The sequence below is a fragment of the Equus caballus genome, chromosome 15 (genome assembly GCF_041296265.1).
Source record: "Equus caballus isolate H_3958 breed thoroughbred chromosome 15, TB-T2T, whole genome shotgun sequence".
Lineage (NCBI taxonomy): Eukaryota > Metazoa > Chordata > Mammalia > Perissodactyla > Equidae > Equus > Equus caballus.
In genome coordinates, this window is record NC_091698.1 from 22,845,520 (window position 1) to 22,860,786 (window position 15,267).

The 15,267-nt window shown below is 47.2% G+C and overlaps 1 protein-coding gene across 13 annotated transcripts in view; it reads right to left on the minus strand.

Moving 5' to 3' along the window:
- Positions 1–1,147: 1,147 nt before the first annotated feature.
- IL1RL2 (interleukin 1 receptor like 2) overlaps positions 1,148–15,267 on the minus strand; it is a 50,630-nt gene continuing 36,510 nt past the window's right edge. For 5 of the 13 annotated variants that reach the window (XM_023618508.2, XM_023618507.2, XM_005599786.4 and 2 more), the window contains 3 exons: positions 13,626–13,769; positions 6,685–6,846; positions 1,352–4,684 (listed from right to left, as the gene is read on the minus strand). In XM_023618508.2, coding sequence (XP_023474276.1) covers positions 4,266–4,684; positions 6,685–6,846; positions 13,626–13,769 — 725 coding nt within the window. In that variant the 3' untranslated portion in view covers positions 1,352–4,265. Of the gene's footprint in view, positions 1,327–1,351; positions 4,685–6,684; positions 6,847–13,625; positions 13,770–15,267 lie in introns of those variants that run through there. The other 8 variants (XR_011426268.1, XR_011426271.1, XR_011426273.1 and 5 more) reach the window with 4 other exon arrangements.

A 15,267-nucleotide genomic window follows, 5' to 3' on the forward strand; every position in this document is an offset into this window, starting at 1 on the left:
TGGAGGCTGGAGGAGGGGAACACGGCACTGCCCTCTGGAGGCCCGGGTAGGGAGGCAGGGTCCATGGGTCGTCTCCCCCCACCCCCACCCCCCAAACCCCCCACCCCCGTAACCCCTTTGTTTCAGGCACTTCCTCCACCCCATGTCCTGGCCTGGAGTCTGGGCGGGAAAGGGTGCGGCCAAAGGTTACTCCTGGCACCTGCTTCCCAAGGGAGCTCCTCAGAGCCTGCATTCTGTGCTTCCAGAAGTCAGTTTCCAGCTGTCTACACTATTACCTCTTCAGTTCCAGCCAGCGGTGGCTGTCATACGACTGGGAGAGTCAGAAAACGTGGCGCTGGGATCAGAGCCACAGTGCATATCCCACTCTGCCACAGATAACTGAGTGTTTCTTGTTCGGTCGCTTCACTCCCCCGGCTCAGTTTCCCCTTTGGTAAGTAGTACCGGCCACCTGGACTAGAGCCGTTTTCCCAGTCTTTCCCCATCGTGGCACCCAGACAAACGGACAGAGCACGCCGGGACACTGGGGTGCCAGGTAAGGCTGAGGCCCTGGCCACACGAGGAGGACATTTCCCAGGAATGAAGATGCTCAGGGAGCTGTGAGGCGTCTGTGGCAGGCCAGGAGGGAGCTCTGGGCTAGACGGTGTTAAAACACCACGGGGATTCCAAGTCCGTGTTACTTCCCCACCGCAGGGCCCAGAGCAACTCACTCACTGACACGCTTCTCACTGGAGCTCTGTGTGGACTCCTGTACAATTCTGGGGTCGCATCTTATAAATCCAGAAACCAAAGACCCTCTACGGCAGGGTCCTTATCCCTGTGCCTGTGGACCTGCTGTAAAGTCCCAGGGACGAACTTGAAAAATTCCATCCACCTTCTGAAATTGTAGCCCAAATGTGGTGTGTATGTACATTTTTTCTAGGGAGATATCCATAGCTTTCCTCAAATTACCAAAAGAGGCCACTGTTGAAAAGGACAGGGCTTTCTGCTGTAGGACAAGCCTCATCCATCTTTTAAAACCTGTGGCTGTGTTTTACAATCCCAGATGAGAGCACGTCTGACAGTAGGACAGCGTGGTCAAATCAAAAACACAGACACAGGATCCAAACATGCAAAATGCCAGTACCCTTGAGAAAAGAATCTTCTTACAGAGAACATAAAACAGATTTTAATAACAATAAAATTACAATTTTTTTATATAATTCATTAAAATTATTGCATTAATAATACATATTTACATACTTTTAAACAAAAAGAAACATAAGACATATGGGAGGAAGGGAAGGGTTTTTTTGTTTCTTTTTGGTTTTTTGCTGAGGAAGATTTGCCCTGAGCTAACATCTGTTCTCTAATCTTTTTGCTGAGGAAGATTCACCCTGAGCCAACATCTGTTGCCAATCCTCCTCTTTTTGCTGAGGAATATTTGCCCTGAGCTAATATCTGTGGTTAATCTTTCTCTATTTTGTATGTGGGTCGCCACCACAGCTTGGCTGATAAGTGGTGTAGGCCCACGCCCCTGACTGAACACAGGCCACTGAAACAGAGCACGTTGAGCTTAACCACTACACCACAGGCCAGCCCCAGAGGGAAGCTTTTTGACTTAAAAGAAAAAAAACCCAGTCGAAGAATTCACCAACAGTGCTGACGTCCCGTAAGTCATAGATTTTCAGAAAATACCTTTGCTTCTGCTGGGCTGGCTTTCTTTTTTCTGACAGCCTTCACTGGTGTCCTGTGGATGAGGTCATCCATTTATAAGTGTCTTTTCGCTGGAGAAGATGCTACAGTTTTCTGAAATTCACAGGCATGATGAGAGCCCCTGCAAGGACGCATCCCAGGGGCTCACCTTCTCTCCTGCCTCTGGGGCTGCTCTGTCTCTCTCCACCCGCTGGAGAGAAAAGGCTGAGAAGGAAGAGGAAGGCTGGGGAATATTCCCAAATCAGAATGGGCGTGATTCCCCAAATCCTCACCAAGTCACCAGTCAAGGACCACTCACTTACTGAAGCCCAGATTTTCCTGCCTGGGGTCAGTCAAATGGCCAGAGACGGTGTCAGCTGCTCTCAGGAGGCCATCTGGTGTGTCCACACCCCATGAGCCAGGCACTGTAATACGAGCTCCATGAAAGACAAGCAAAGGGCAGAGTGCCATTCAGACATCCGAGACCACTGAGCCTTCTCCAGCGTCGCAGACAGTCTCCAGGTCCTCACCCAGAGAAGAAAAGACCAGGCGAGGACAACGGGGACGGAGTGAGGCACACATTAGGAGCCATCATTTTCCTCTAGAGTGGACCATGAGAAACAGCTTATTTTACTCCATGAGGAATTTGATTCCCACGTTGGAGAGAGAAACCAAGACGAAAAGAAATTACAAACATCTGATTAGAAGGATCTGAATGAGCGAATCACTTCTGGGGGTTGTCCCCTGCCCCTGCAATGAAATAGAGTATTTGCTCCCCCCTCACTGTACCCTTCAAGAGGGAAGAATGAAGGGAGGGAGGCGCTGGGTAAGAATGATGGAACGAAAAGTAAAAATTATGGGTGAGCCTTGAGGACATTATGCTGAGTGATGTCACAGCAAGACGATCACTGCACAATTCCCTTACGTGAGGTACCTAGAGTCATCAATTCATAGAGTCAGAAAGTAGAAAGTCGACAGGGGCTGGGGGAGGGGAAATGGGAGTTAGTGTTTAATGGGGACAGAGTTTCATTTGAGAAAAATGAAAAAGTTCTGGAGACGGACGGTGCTGATGGTTGCACAACAACGTGAATGTACTCAGTGCCACGGAACTGTACACTTAACAACGGTTGAGATGGTAAATCTTGTGTTATGTATATTTCACCACAATTAAAACCTTTTTAAAAAGCAAATGTTAGATAAAATAAAGAATAGGTTGGTGTCGAGTGAGGACCTGAGTATGATGATCAGCAAATGTGTGATCCTAGGTCACCTTGGAACATAAATTCTAAAGGACTGGAGTGGGGTCCTTATCACCAAAAAGCCCACCAGACACTGCACACCATCCGTGCCTGTGAAGGAAGGGCCCCGGCCACCCGGTCCTGTTCCTCCCAACCCAGCGAGCTCCTCCCTCCATACCAGGGACACTGTTCTCTCAACTCACCCCTCCTGCGCCCCCTTGCCTGCCCCCATCTCCCATCCTGCCCATCCTGACCCATTCCAGTGACTACTCTTTATGAGGGCCACGCCTTAGTCCATTCAAGCTGCTATAACAAGATGCCACACAGTGGGTGGCTTACAAACAATAGACATTTACTTCTCACAGTTCTGGAGGCTGAAGTCTGAGGTCAGGGTGCCAGCATGGTCAGGTGAGGGCCCTCTTCCAGCCTGCAGACTTCTCATTGAATCCTCACGTGGTGGAAGGAGCTAGGGAGCTCTGTGGGGTCTCTTTTATAAGGGCACTAATCCCGTTCATTAGGGCTCCACCCTCATGACCTAATCACCTCCCAAAGGCCCCACCTCTTAACAGCATGACATTGGGCATTAGGATTCCCACATGGGAATTTTGGGGGACACAAACACTCAGATCATAGCAGGCCACCTATTAAGGCTTGATGTCGTCAAGCACATTGTGCAGAATTCTGGCTGACACAGCCCCACTGGAAAATAAGTGAATTGTTACTTACTTTGATTTGACAGATGAAGTCTTCCAAAGCATGGCACCCCAAGGCCCCCAGGGAGGGTGACTGAAGGGCAATCGGGTGGCACCACAGTTGGTCCCCACTGGTCTAGGTGACCTCTAAGTCACTTCCAGTATCGACGTGCTAAGAATGTGGTCACAGCTATTTATTTGCACTAGAGAGGTGAGAGGGGGTCATAGACACAGCAAATATTCCCTGAGGAACAGGGCCCTGTGGACACCGGTCAGGCATGAGAAAAGTGCCATTATCCTCGCCAGCCCTCCCCAAGCCCATGACCGCCCAGGTTCCCATCTCCACCCCCAAAAGGGTGCCACATCCTGTGCTAAATTTCCTGCCATCTGACTGCAGCTCTACACCCTCCGTGTCCTCTTCTCCAGGGCCCCACATGCTAAAGCTACTCCATGTTCAGCGACTGTTTATGAGTGTTCAGAGCCGACAGGTTACTGAGGGCTTTCTGGGGAGGTGATGTCTTTCCCTAAAGAAGCAGCTCTGATCATAACAAGCAAACCAACACAGGCCCTCTCACAAGTACACAACGGCAAGCTTCACGCAGACATCCCAAGTACAATGCATCCTTGTCCAGCTGTGAGCCACCCTGTGATGACAAACTCTCCATCACGGGGTGATGAAGCCCACGCTGGCCTCCCACGTGCCAGCCGTGAGGTCGCAGGGCGTGCGCTTCAGCAGCTGGACAGGAGACAGTGGTCGATACCTTTTGGGTGGCATGTGATATCTCACTTTTTTCCAGAACTTGGTCTTGGCACACTGTGACTGCTCTGTGAAGGCCCCACTCCACTGGATGGCCCCATGCTTCTGTTTGATGTACTGAATTGACTCTGGCATGGATGTATAGTCCTCGACTTTCTCCAGTTCAATCAGAATGACCTTCATCCCGTCCTGGAGGAGAGCATTGTAGACTGCGATTTGTTCTTCTGACATGTTCTTCAGTAGGTCAAAGCTCAGCGATTCGGGGACTATGATGATGATGAGTCTCCTGCACAGCTTAATGTTTTCATCAATCACATTGGCCACAGCTGGACATAGAGAAAGAAGGCGCAGAATATCTCATGATTAAAAGAGCCTGGACCTTCACACTATTGAGAAATTAGAAATGGGTGTGAAGCAGCAAAAATAGACTTTAAAAAAGACACGCTCAGTCAGGAATGGATTAACAAAAGTTTTTAACACATCGTCTCCTCTGTGAAACTTCCTGACTTTCCCTGAAAAACTGGTCCTCTGCATTCAGGAATGATGTGTTTTGGTAGGTAGTTGTTGGTATGTCGCTATCCCCAGCCCTCTGGCTCCACCCACAGATGTGAACAGCTCAGAACAAGGCTCTTTCACACCTAACTTTGTATGCCCACACTCAGCTGAAGTCTCATATATTTTAGATGAGGAGCACATTTTAAAAAAATAAATAGATTTTAAAAGTATAGGAAAAATGTGGCTAGCTCGAGTCTTGTGTTAATCTTGATTTGTGTTTTCTAGCTATTTAAATGACCAGGATTTATAATTCTAACTCAAAACCAAATAACACACCCCGATGATTTCTTGGGGAAAGGAGGGGTCTTGAAATATCCAGCTGTGGATAAAACCTGGTCTTTTTTTAGAAATAAAGACCAAGTGTCATATCCTCCTTCTTGTTAGGATATAAGAATGAACTGTAACCTCCCCAAGAGGAGCTTCTTCTCTTTGGTTTATTTTTCTATTTCTAGTGCCCAGAACATTTCCTAGCCCATGGCAGGTGCTCAAAAAGTATTTGTTGCATTAGAGAATGAATCGATATCAATATACTGATAAAATAAGGGCTCCTCCATGTGTTTATGGCAAGCACTGATCACATTTTCGCCTCCTCCAGGAGGATGATGTCATAACTCGAAAGGTGTGGGCCTGGACAGAGCTGTGGTCTCGCTGTGGATGTGAACAGCCTACGAATCAAAGTACTTGGAAACTTCTTAAAATGACTCAGAATAGGCCGCTACCCAGTGCTAGTAATCTTGGTTTCCTGGTGACTAGAAAAGGATGTTTATTTCAAATTTCAGCCATTTGCTATGTTGTCTTCAAAGACAGAGAAAATCCAGGACAAGAAGGAAACTTCCCTCTCTAGGGGATCTAGCATGCACTAACGCTCCATACCAGTGCCTGCTCAGGTTTTTCCTCATTTAATTCTCTCATCTGAGGCAAGGAAGCATTCTCATCCCCATTCGACAGACGAGACAATTGAGGCTCAGAGATGTTAACTGCATTGCCCAGGGCCACATTACTACTAAGTGGGAACAGTAAATAAAGAACTTCTATTTTATTTAGGTAGGGGGGTATGGGGGGAAGGAGCTTGAGGTTTATAAAATTAGCTTTAAACATGAGCTGATTTACATATTCAGACTGAAAATATTCCACAGTTAGTCTCAAGGACATGAGGGCGGATGACCACTTGTCTCCCCTTGGTCTCTCTGCCGAGGCTGTGTCATTGGCCCCTGTTCACGTGAATCGGTTAGCCATACCCTTCCTCCAAAGTGAGACTCACATTATTTCAACCACGAGTCCCAGTTACTCTGTTGCAGGAAGGAGCCTAATGAGAGAAGAGATGCAGATCCTAAACCCCTGGGCCCGGGGCTGGCCGGGAGGGAGGCCCTGGTAAAGGGCTCCCCGGTTTCGTGGGAAGGCAAGCAGAGTCCCCAGCATTTGTCCAGCGAAGGAAGGAGCTAAGGAAGACCCCAGAGATACAGCTAATAATACTGTCTCACACACTTGAATGTTGCCGAGAGTGGATCTCAGATGTTCTTACCACGAAAAGAAATGGTAAAATGCTAACGATGTTGATGGGGTGAAGGGGGTAGCTAATAGTATGGTGGCATCATTTTGCAATTTATCTGTATCAAATCCACACGTACACTTTAAACTTACACAATGTCATGTGTCAACTATATCTCAATAAAGCTGGAAAAAAATTTTTGGATAAATAAATAATAAAGGAAAGAAGAGATTCCTTTCTTTTTTATTCATTTGCTATTTTTATGCCTCACTTAACACATACCTTGTCCAGGAAATTCATCCCTGCCAAATATAAACAACTTATATCCACACTGCCTCTCCAGCACCTCGGGCAGGATCTTCAACACCAGCGTGTCCACATCATGGCTCTGGCTTTCTCCTTGAGGCCTGGGGTATAAGACATAGGCATCATACAGCTTCCCATCTGAAAAGGAAATGGGGCAGCTTATGGAATTATTCCGGCCAAATTCTCTTATGGTCACAAAGTGAAAACCTGAGTTGCTACCGTGATGTCGTTTCTGCTTGGGTTCAAGGACTTCAGGGCGCCCAGTCGGCTGACTTGGCACCAAGCACTGACACACTAAGCATCGCATTCTCTCGGCACTTAAAATATTTCTCTCCACTCTCTTCTTGCTACACGGTTTCTAAGCTGGATGTAATTCTGACCTTTGTTTCTATACAGGCAAGGTGGGTTTTTCCCTCTGGTTTCTTTTAGGACTGTTTTCTTTGTCTTTGGTTTTCTTTGGGTGTCGTATCTTTGGTATTTATCCTGCTCGCTCTTCTCTGAGCTTCCTGGATCTGTGCATTGGTGTTTGCCGTTAATCTGGGGAAAATTCTCAGTCATTAGTGTTTCCAACATTTCTCTTCCTTGCTGTCTTCTCCTTCTGGTATTCCCATTACACATCATATCACACGTTTTGCAGCTGTCCCACAGTCCGCGGATGTTTTATTCTGTTTGTGTGTTTTGTTTATTTCAATCTGTGGTCTCTTTGCTTCTCAGTTTGGAGGTTTCTACTGAGATATCTTTAAGCTCAGAGATTCGTTCCTCAGCCATCGCCAGTCTACTAACAAGCCCATCAGAGGCATCCTTCATTTCTCTTACAGTGGTTTTTAAAATTTCTCTCACTTCTTTTTGGTTCTTTCTCAGGACTTTTGTCTCTCTGCTTACACTGCCCATCTGTTCTTGCCTGCTGCCTATGTCGTTGATCAGAGCCCTTAGCACATTAGTCATAGTTGTTTTAAATTCCCAGTCTGACAATTCCAACATCCCTGCCATGTCTGGTTCTGATGCTTGCTCTGTCTCTTCAAATTGTGTTTTTTTTCCTTTTAATATGCCTTGTAAGTAGTTCTGGAGAGCCAAACCTGAGGTACCAGGTAAAAGGACCTGCAGTAGACGAGCTGTTAGTAATGTGGGGGGGGAGGGGAGCGGGGGGGGTGGGGAGCCCCACGATCAGCTCGCAGGCTCTCAGGGAGCCTCAGCCTCTGGACCGTGAACTTCACACGTGTTTCTCAGTTTTCCTCCCCCCTTAAGTGGAGCAGGATGGCCAGAGCCGGCTGCAGTTGAGTACTTGCCTTCCCCCAGGTCCGTTAGACTCTGATAAGACCTCAGCAAGCCAGGCTCTCCTTAACTAGTTCTCCCGAGGGCAGGCCTTGTTAAGACGACCAGAGTGCTCTTTCCTATTTCAAAGTGGTTCTTTTTCCCCTCCGCCTGCCAGAAGCACAAAGAGATTTTTCTCCAATATTTACTGTCAGAACCTGGTCCGGCTCCTGGAGGTAAAGCTCACAAAAGTGTGGGCCCCCCATGACTGGGTTCCCCCGGAGTTTTCAAGTTTCAGACTTGTCCACAGGGAGCCTCCAGCAACTTGTCAACAACAGTTCAGATTTCCTACCCCGTAGGGTCTCATTCTCACATTGGGGGTACTGAGACGTCAAGTGCAGGAGCACACGACATCATCACCAGAACGAGCACGTGCTTATGGCACAACCACAAATAACAGTCACCGTGCTCGCTAGTGTGCAGACGAACAAGACGCAAGATCTAACCATGCAGACCGGCCATAGACTTAGAAATAAAAACAACATAAGGCCCTAAACGGTCACAAAAGGCTGCATGAACAGAGAGACAGAAAGAAAGGAAAATTCCCTACAGTAGGAGTTCTGGAAAAAAATTCACAGAGGACGAGGCACAGCTCCTGGATTTTAAAGGGTGGGGAGGGTCTAGGAAAAAAATGAGAAGCCGGAACTGGCGGGTAAACAGGACGCGAAGGGGGACAGCTTGAGAAGGGATGAACGGGGGATATTTACGCCCTACTCAGGGGGCATAGGGACGAGCATGGAGCTTTAGCAGGGCTCCGGGCTTCACGGGGCGTCTCATCCGAAACCGTGATCCTCACACTCGGGCTGTCTGGAAATTCAAAGCCAACCGAGTGGGAACTGGGGAGGCAAGCCATCCTTTTCTATTTCCTCTCTGGAAGTTTGTGTGATGGACAGACTTGAAGAGACAGGTGGTTCTAAGCCTAATGAAGGAAATCTTGTATTCTTCTAGTTTTCATCTAAATAGCAGTAGCTAAAATGTGAACGGAACTTCAGAGTTTACATGGAGCCTTTCCTCATCCCCTTGATTCTCACACCAAGCACTGCCAGCCTTCAGGTCTCTGCTCACCATCCCTGGCCATCCTGTGGAAAATGGCAACATGCAAGCACACACACATGAACACGCATGCGAACTCCTTCTCTGTCTACCCACGCCCCCATCATAACGCGAGGCTGTGTGAGAGGGGGCCTTTGTCTGGCTCCTGTTCCACCCTCAGCGCCTGGAGCAGGCTCTGGTGCAGAGGGACCTCCATCAGTTCCCGCCAAATGTCTGCACGGAGCTTGATTTTACAGCGGCTCAAAGATCTTGTGTCTATGTGGGGGACAGAGAAGTTCTGGATCATGAACAGATTCAGCGTTTAATTAAATTAGGGCTATAGGGCAGGTACTAAAGGGATGGCTAATTGTGTCTAGAGTTGGCAAAAACCTAACCCAGCTGAAACTCCTTGCGGAATGTCTTAAATGTCACTAGTCTGTACTGCCACCCTATAAGTGGATATTTTCCTGTTTAAAATTTAATGTCATATACTTAACTTTCTAAAGTCAGAGGATGGATCTATATATATAGAGATATATGTAAATATGTAAAATATATATGTATATAAAATGGAAAAATTTCATAAAGTCCTTATGTTTCTAAACTTTATAGGAAGAAATTAAATTTCTGCATCTAAAAATAAAATATTTATCCTTTTATGATAAAGGACTGGTTGGGTTGACACTGTATTTGTCACCTCATGGATCCTCCCTGGTAAATGCAGTATTTCCTGGTCTCTAAACTACAGTGAACGTCCGGGTCCATGGCCACCTCTGTCCCAGGCCCTGCCACTGGTGTCTTTCTTCTCTTAATCTGTTTCCCTTTTATTCCCACTGATTTAAAAAAAAACCACATTTTTGCTGAGTGAATTCCCTCTTTGGCAGCATTCCATGCTTCCTGATGCTCAGCCAGGCATCTGAGGATACAGGCTCTCCTGCTGCGCAAAGTGAAAACGCAGAGACTGATGAGACTTGGCAGCCAGAGAATCTCACACCTTTGAACAACTGAAGATATAGAAATCTTTTGGCCATCTTTTTTTTTCTTTCTGACTAAGCTTTTTGGGTAAAAATATGACTCGTTCCTGACTTGTTCTCAAAATGCATGGGTTCTTGTCACTTTCAAATGACCAGTTCGTGATTCACTGACCAACATAGCAGAAGATCAAGATGTAGCCATTTTACTTTTTGCTTCAGCTGCTGGTTTGAAGGGTACTCTCAGGCAACTGCATGCCGGGACTTCATGGCTTTGCCCCTCACAGTTGACTCATATCCTCAGATGACAAGCAAGGAGGTTGGGACCAACGAGGCCACATGATTTCTCCAAAGTCTCCCAGCTGGCAGGTGCAGTCTTGATTCAAACTCAAGTCCCCCACTCCCTCTGGGGTGGCTGAGACAGAACTGGGAGCAGGACACTTCACACAGCCTCTCCCTGAGTCGTCCTGGGCATCTGTGTCAGACTGTATTTTCCAAAAATAGCCCTAGGAACACTTCCAGTCTCACATGGTCTTTCAGAACTTTGCCACATCCCCAGAAAGAGGTGGAATCTCTCTCCACTTCTTTAAATTTGGGCAGGACTCCGCAGCTGCCTTCACAAACAGAATGTGGTAGAATTAATATCAGAAATTCAGAGTCTGAGTCATAAAAGACAATATGGCTTTTACCTGGCTCTGTTGCTCTTGAAACACTAGCCCTTGGAAGCCAGTCACTATGCTGTGAGGAAGCCTAAGTAGCCCACACAGGCTGCCTGGAGAAGCCCCCCAGGGAGGGGAGCTGAGGCCCCTAGCTGCCAGCCCTCCAGCTGAGGCCCCAGACAGGCATCCTCACTCTGCCTGTCTGCATTCTTGAGTCACAGAATCCACAAGCAAAATAAACGGTTGTTTTATGCCATGAAGTTTTGAGGTAATTTGCTTCTCAGCCATTGAAGAAATAACAATGAATAGCAACAAATAACGATGAGTTGGACACCCCCCAACTGTCTGTTTCATCAAGAAAATTGCAAAACTGTAGACCCGCTAGTGAGTTTTCTGAGGAAGGTGGGTCCTGCTGGCAGATACTCACACAGCCCACCTCTTCATAGTGCAGGGTGACTGTTTACCCAGGTTCTGACTAAGCTCTTCTCATTTTCTAAAGAGATTCAGCCCTACTTTTGATGTTAAAGCATCTACATATGACTTTACTGGCTGTTAGCAAAAATACAAAAGTTTATTTGCATTTATTTACGAAAAGTTGCCTAAAGATTTTTCTAAATTCCCTACTTTCTTTCCATATGATATTGCTAAATTTTAAACCTGATCAAACTGGACGAGTGGAAATATCAGACAGACTCAATTAGGCCTTCGGGTAAGTGCTTTTACTGAATTGCCTGAGGTTTGGTGTTTTAGCCCTAACATGCTTAGAAGACGCTAGAAGAAAAGCCACATAAAATCTGTTACATTTGCCATAGGAATGTTGTTGCAAATGCAAGGTTCATTACATCACACCCTTTAAAAATGAGGACTCCCGAAAAAAGATTTCCTTGGAAAATTGTCCCAAAAAAAGCCCTGTGCTGAAAGGTATTTGTGAACGGTATGCAATGAATGTTATAACTGCTGTTGCTTTTACTTCTAAAGTGAGCTCACCTTTAAAAACTGTCCAAGATTTCTCATTACATCTATCCTGGCTGTATTTTCCCATTCTACCCTTGCTCACTGTACCTGTTTTGTTTTTGTTTTAGTCGCTCTGTTCTACATGTACATTCTTCACAAACCTGTTTGGAATCAAGTGAGGCATATACACACCTCTCTAGTAGAATCGTAAACTGATCCTTATATTTTGTACATGCGGGCACACCTGGCAGGAGAAGTTTTAAATTACCTCCTATGACTTTAATAGAGAACATACAGAACTCATGGACTTTAGCCAGGCCTGTCGATGATCCTTAAAACTGTGAATATATACACCTAATTATTAGTCATGTTATACAGCTTGACTAATCTAGTTGGAGTAAACAACTTCTCATAAGGACGCCATGTCTCTCTCCTCATTTGTCTTTGCCGTCCATCACTCCACTGTTCCCAGATAACTCAGAAAATATCCTCAAGGGGACAAACCGGAAAGAGCGTCCGGGACTCATCTGTAGCTCATTGTGAAAGTCAATACTCAAAGGAGAATTACAGGATAGTTCTCACAGATCGAGCGGTAGAGAATTTACTCAGGAAGCGCACACGTACTTTTCTGAAGGATGAAAAAGAGGGAGCCTGACTGTGAGCTCTGATCTCTGGATCCTCAGCCCACTGGTTCCGCGTTCGGGCTGCAGCCCAGTCTCGGCAGAGGGTGGGGCTCCCTGACTCTCTCGTGGGCTCAGCTCACTCTGCTCAGGGTGAGTCACTACTCCTTTTTTCTCTTCCTGCTAAACTTGACCTCACTGTCAGGCACTTCCCCACACTCTCAGTACTCACGATCCTGGGAGTCGCAGTGAGTCAGGGAGTGAGAAACCCACGGGCCAGAGTTCCAGGACAGCCCCTAAGTCCTGCACACCCCTGTCAGTCTGCAGCCGAGCCACTCACTCCCACATGTCAGAAGAGACAAGTGATGGTGAATAAAGTCTCTTCTAGAACAGACGCAGTCAGAGCACAGTCACAGCGTGGCTGATGCAAAGCGCCCTCTGCAGGGACCACAGCCCAAAATAGAAACACCACGTCCGATCTGACTGTCTGCAGCACTGGAGGAGCTTTTGGTTGCATTGCACTCGCAAAGCCAGATTTCCACAACTGAATTTTGTCATCAAAAAAGACCTCCTTGCTTCCCACATTGCTCAAGGGTTGCCTGTTTGGGATTCCGAGCTTTAACTGAGGATAAAATCCAAGTTAGGACATCTATGTTGATCAAACCTGTGGACAACAATGTGTACTCTGCTTTTTTTATGAGCAAGCAGGCCCCTATTGAGAATCATGCCCTTCCCTGGAATAGGGACTCGTGACACGTGCACGAACGTCCTCTTCCCCGAGTTCCGCTCTGGTTAACGCTGCAGGTCTCTGGGCTTGAAAGGCATACATACACTTGTGTGTCTCCACACGTGTAAGCTGCACAGACTTCTCCCAGCTTAGTGCTAACTTTTTCATCCAATTAGGGGACTTTAAAGTAGATTTGTTACTTTTTTCAAGGCCTTAATAGAGCATATCATTCTGAGACAAAAAGAGAACAGTACAGAGAGTTAAACCCCAGCGGTGGGAAATGCCTGCTCCTCACAGTTCCCAGCTCACACTGGGGTGATTCTGTGCTGAACAGCGCCGGCAAGACACGGCTCCACGGACCAGACGGAAACCCCGGGGCACAGCGGCAGGGGCAGCTTGCTTGGATCTTCAGATGGCAAAGAAGCCCCCCTGTGCCCCAGGTCCCCGCTCAGTGCTTTCCTGACTTTGACTCAGTTGCTCCTACAGCACTCCGTGAGGCCAGCTCTCATCATTTTCCCTTCTTTCCTTCCTTCCTTTCTTCCTTCCTTCCCTCCTGCCTTATATGATAAAGTATATTTACAAAGCTTATACGGGTGGGCAGATACCAATTATGAGGCATTTTTCAGTGGTCACCCACACTTACCTTCTATGGTCCCAGTGGAATGGAAGGCACTTCGATACCAAAGTACAATGTCGATCTTAAAAATGTTGTAGATGCACAAGACAGACACCACCACCCCTGTCAAGGCGACAAGCCCTCCTATAAGGTAAGCTCGAAAATCTGGAACTACAAATGACAGCAAAAGAAAAATAATATAATAATAATACAAAGAGTCAATTATACACTTTACTACAGATCACGGTACAAATGACAAATGGAAACGTATTCGATGTCAATGAGGATACTGCTTAAATATTTCTTTACAGATAAATAACAGGTATGGGAGTAGAACAACCTGGTCTGGACCACGAGTTTTAGGAAACGAGTGCTCTTGGGAACCTGGGGAGGGAAATTCTGCAGAACCCTAGCACCCAAAAGTCCATGCAGCACGACTCCGATTGCACGAGGAATGCTGTCGAAACACTCCTGGTCAGGTCCTATTGGTCCACAGTAGACTCTCCAGAGAGGGAGTCTGAGCACGTTCATTGGGAAAGTTCTCCAGGTGGTTCTGTGGCACATTCTTTCTTTTTTTTTTTTCTGCTTTTTCTCCCCGAATGCCCCCAGTACATAGTTGTATATTTTAGTTGTGGGTCCTTCTAGTTGTGGCATGTGAGACACTGCCTCAACGTGGCCTGATGAGCAGTGCCATGTCTGCGCCCAGGATCCAAACCAGTGAAACCCCGGGTTGCAGAAGCTGAGCATGCGAACTTAACCACTCGGCCACGGGGCCGGCCCAGTGGCACATTCTTGATTGTAACACTGTTATAACTGCTTTCCCACTTACTCAAAACCCAGCAGCAGGACTCGAGTCATAAATAAAGAGCCATCAGTTGCCTCCCCTGGAAGCCATCTCTGCTGCCTCTACTACACTGGTCAACAGCCAGACTCCCCCTTCATCCTCTCTGTGCCAGCAGACTCCTGGCTGAGCGCCTGTCAGAGACACAGCTCAGGAAGGGCGTTGACACCCTGCTCTGCTTTGTGAGCACGCTGCAGAGCAATTATGGCAAAAGCAGTGGGCAGGAGGTGGCCAAGGAGCAGAACCAGCTCCTCTGGAACTCCAAGTCCCCGAGAACAGGCTCCCACATGTCTGAGAAGAGGAACAGCACTGCTCTCTCCCTTACCGCAGCCCAAACCTGTGCTGCCCAAGACGGAGCCTCTAGGAAGGAGAGCAGGAGAAAAGGGGAACCTGTTCTTAGAAGCCACCACACACGCCACTTCTTTCATCAGCTCCCTCTGATCCTCCGCCCCACCAGAAAGTGTTGGGGACAGGAGGAAGGGGAAATTCTCTTACTTTGAACCCCCAGAGTACTTTCATTTTTTTAAATGCTTATCGAAGAGCTTGTCACAACTGGCCCTAGGCCACACCTTGTTGCAAACATTTTGAGGGCAAGGACATGCTTATGTACTATTGCTTGTCTTTAAATACACGGCATAAGAAAGCACAATAACTAAAAACACATTCCGTGCTGAAGAAAAATCAATCCATTGATTAAGTCCCAGCGCAGCTGAGTGGATCTGCCTGCACACTGGTGCCGAGACGGACCCTGACCACTGCTTTGAACCTCTGGCTTCTAAATATTAGATGGATTCTCCCTTCCCTCCCATTCTCTACTTCTCTCTGCCC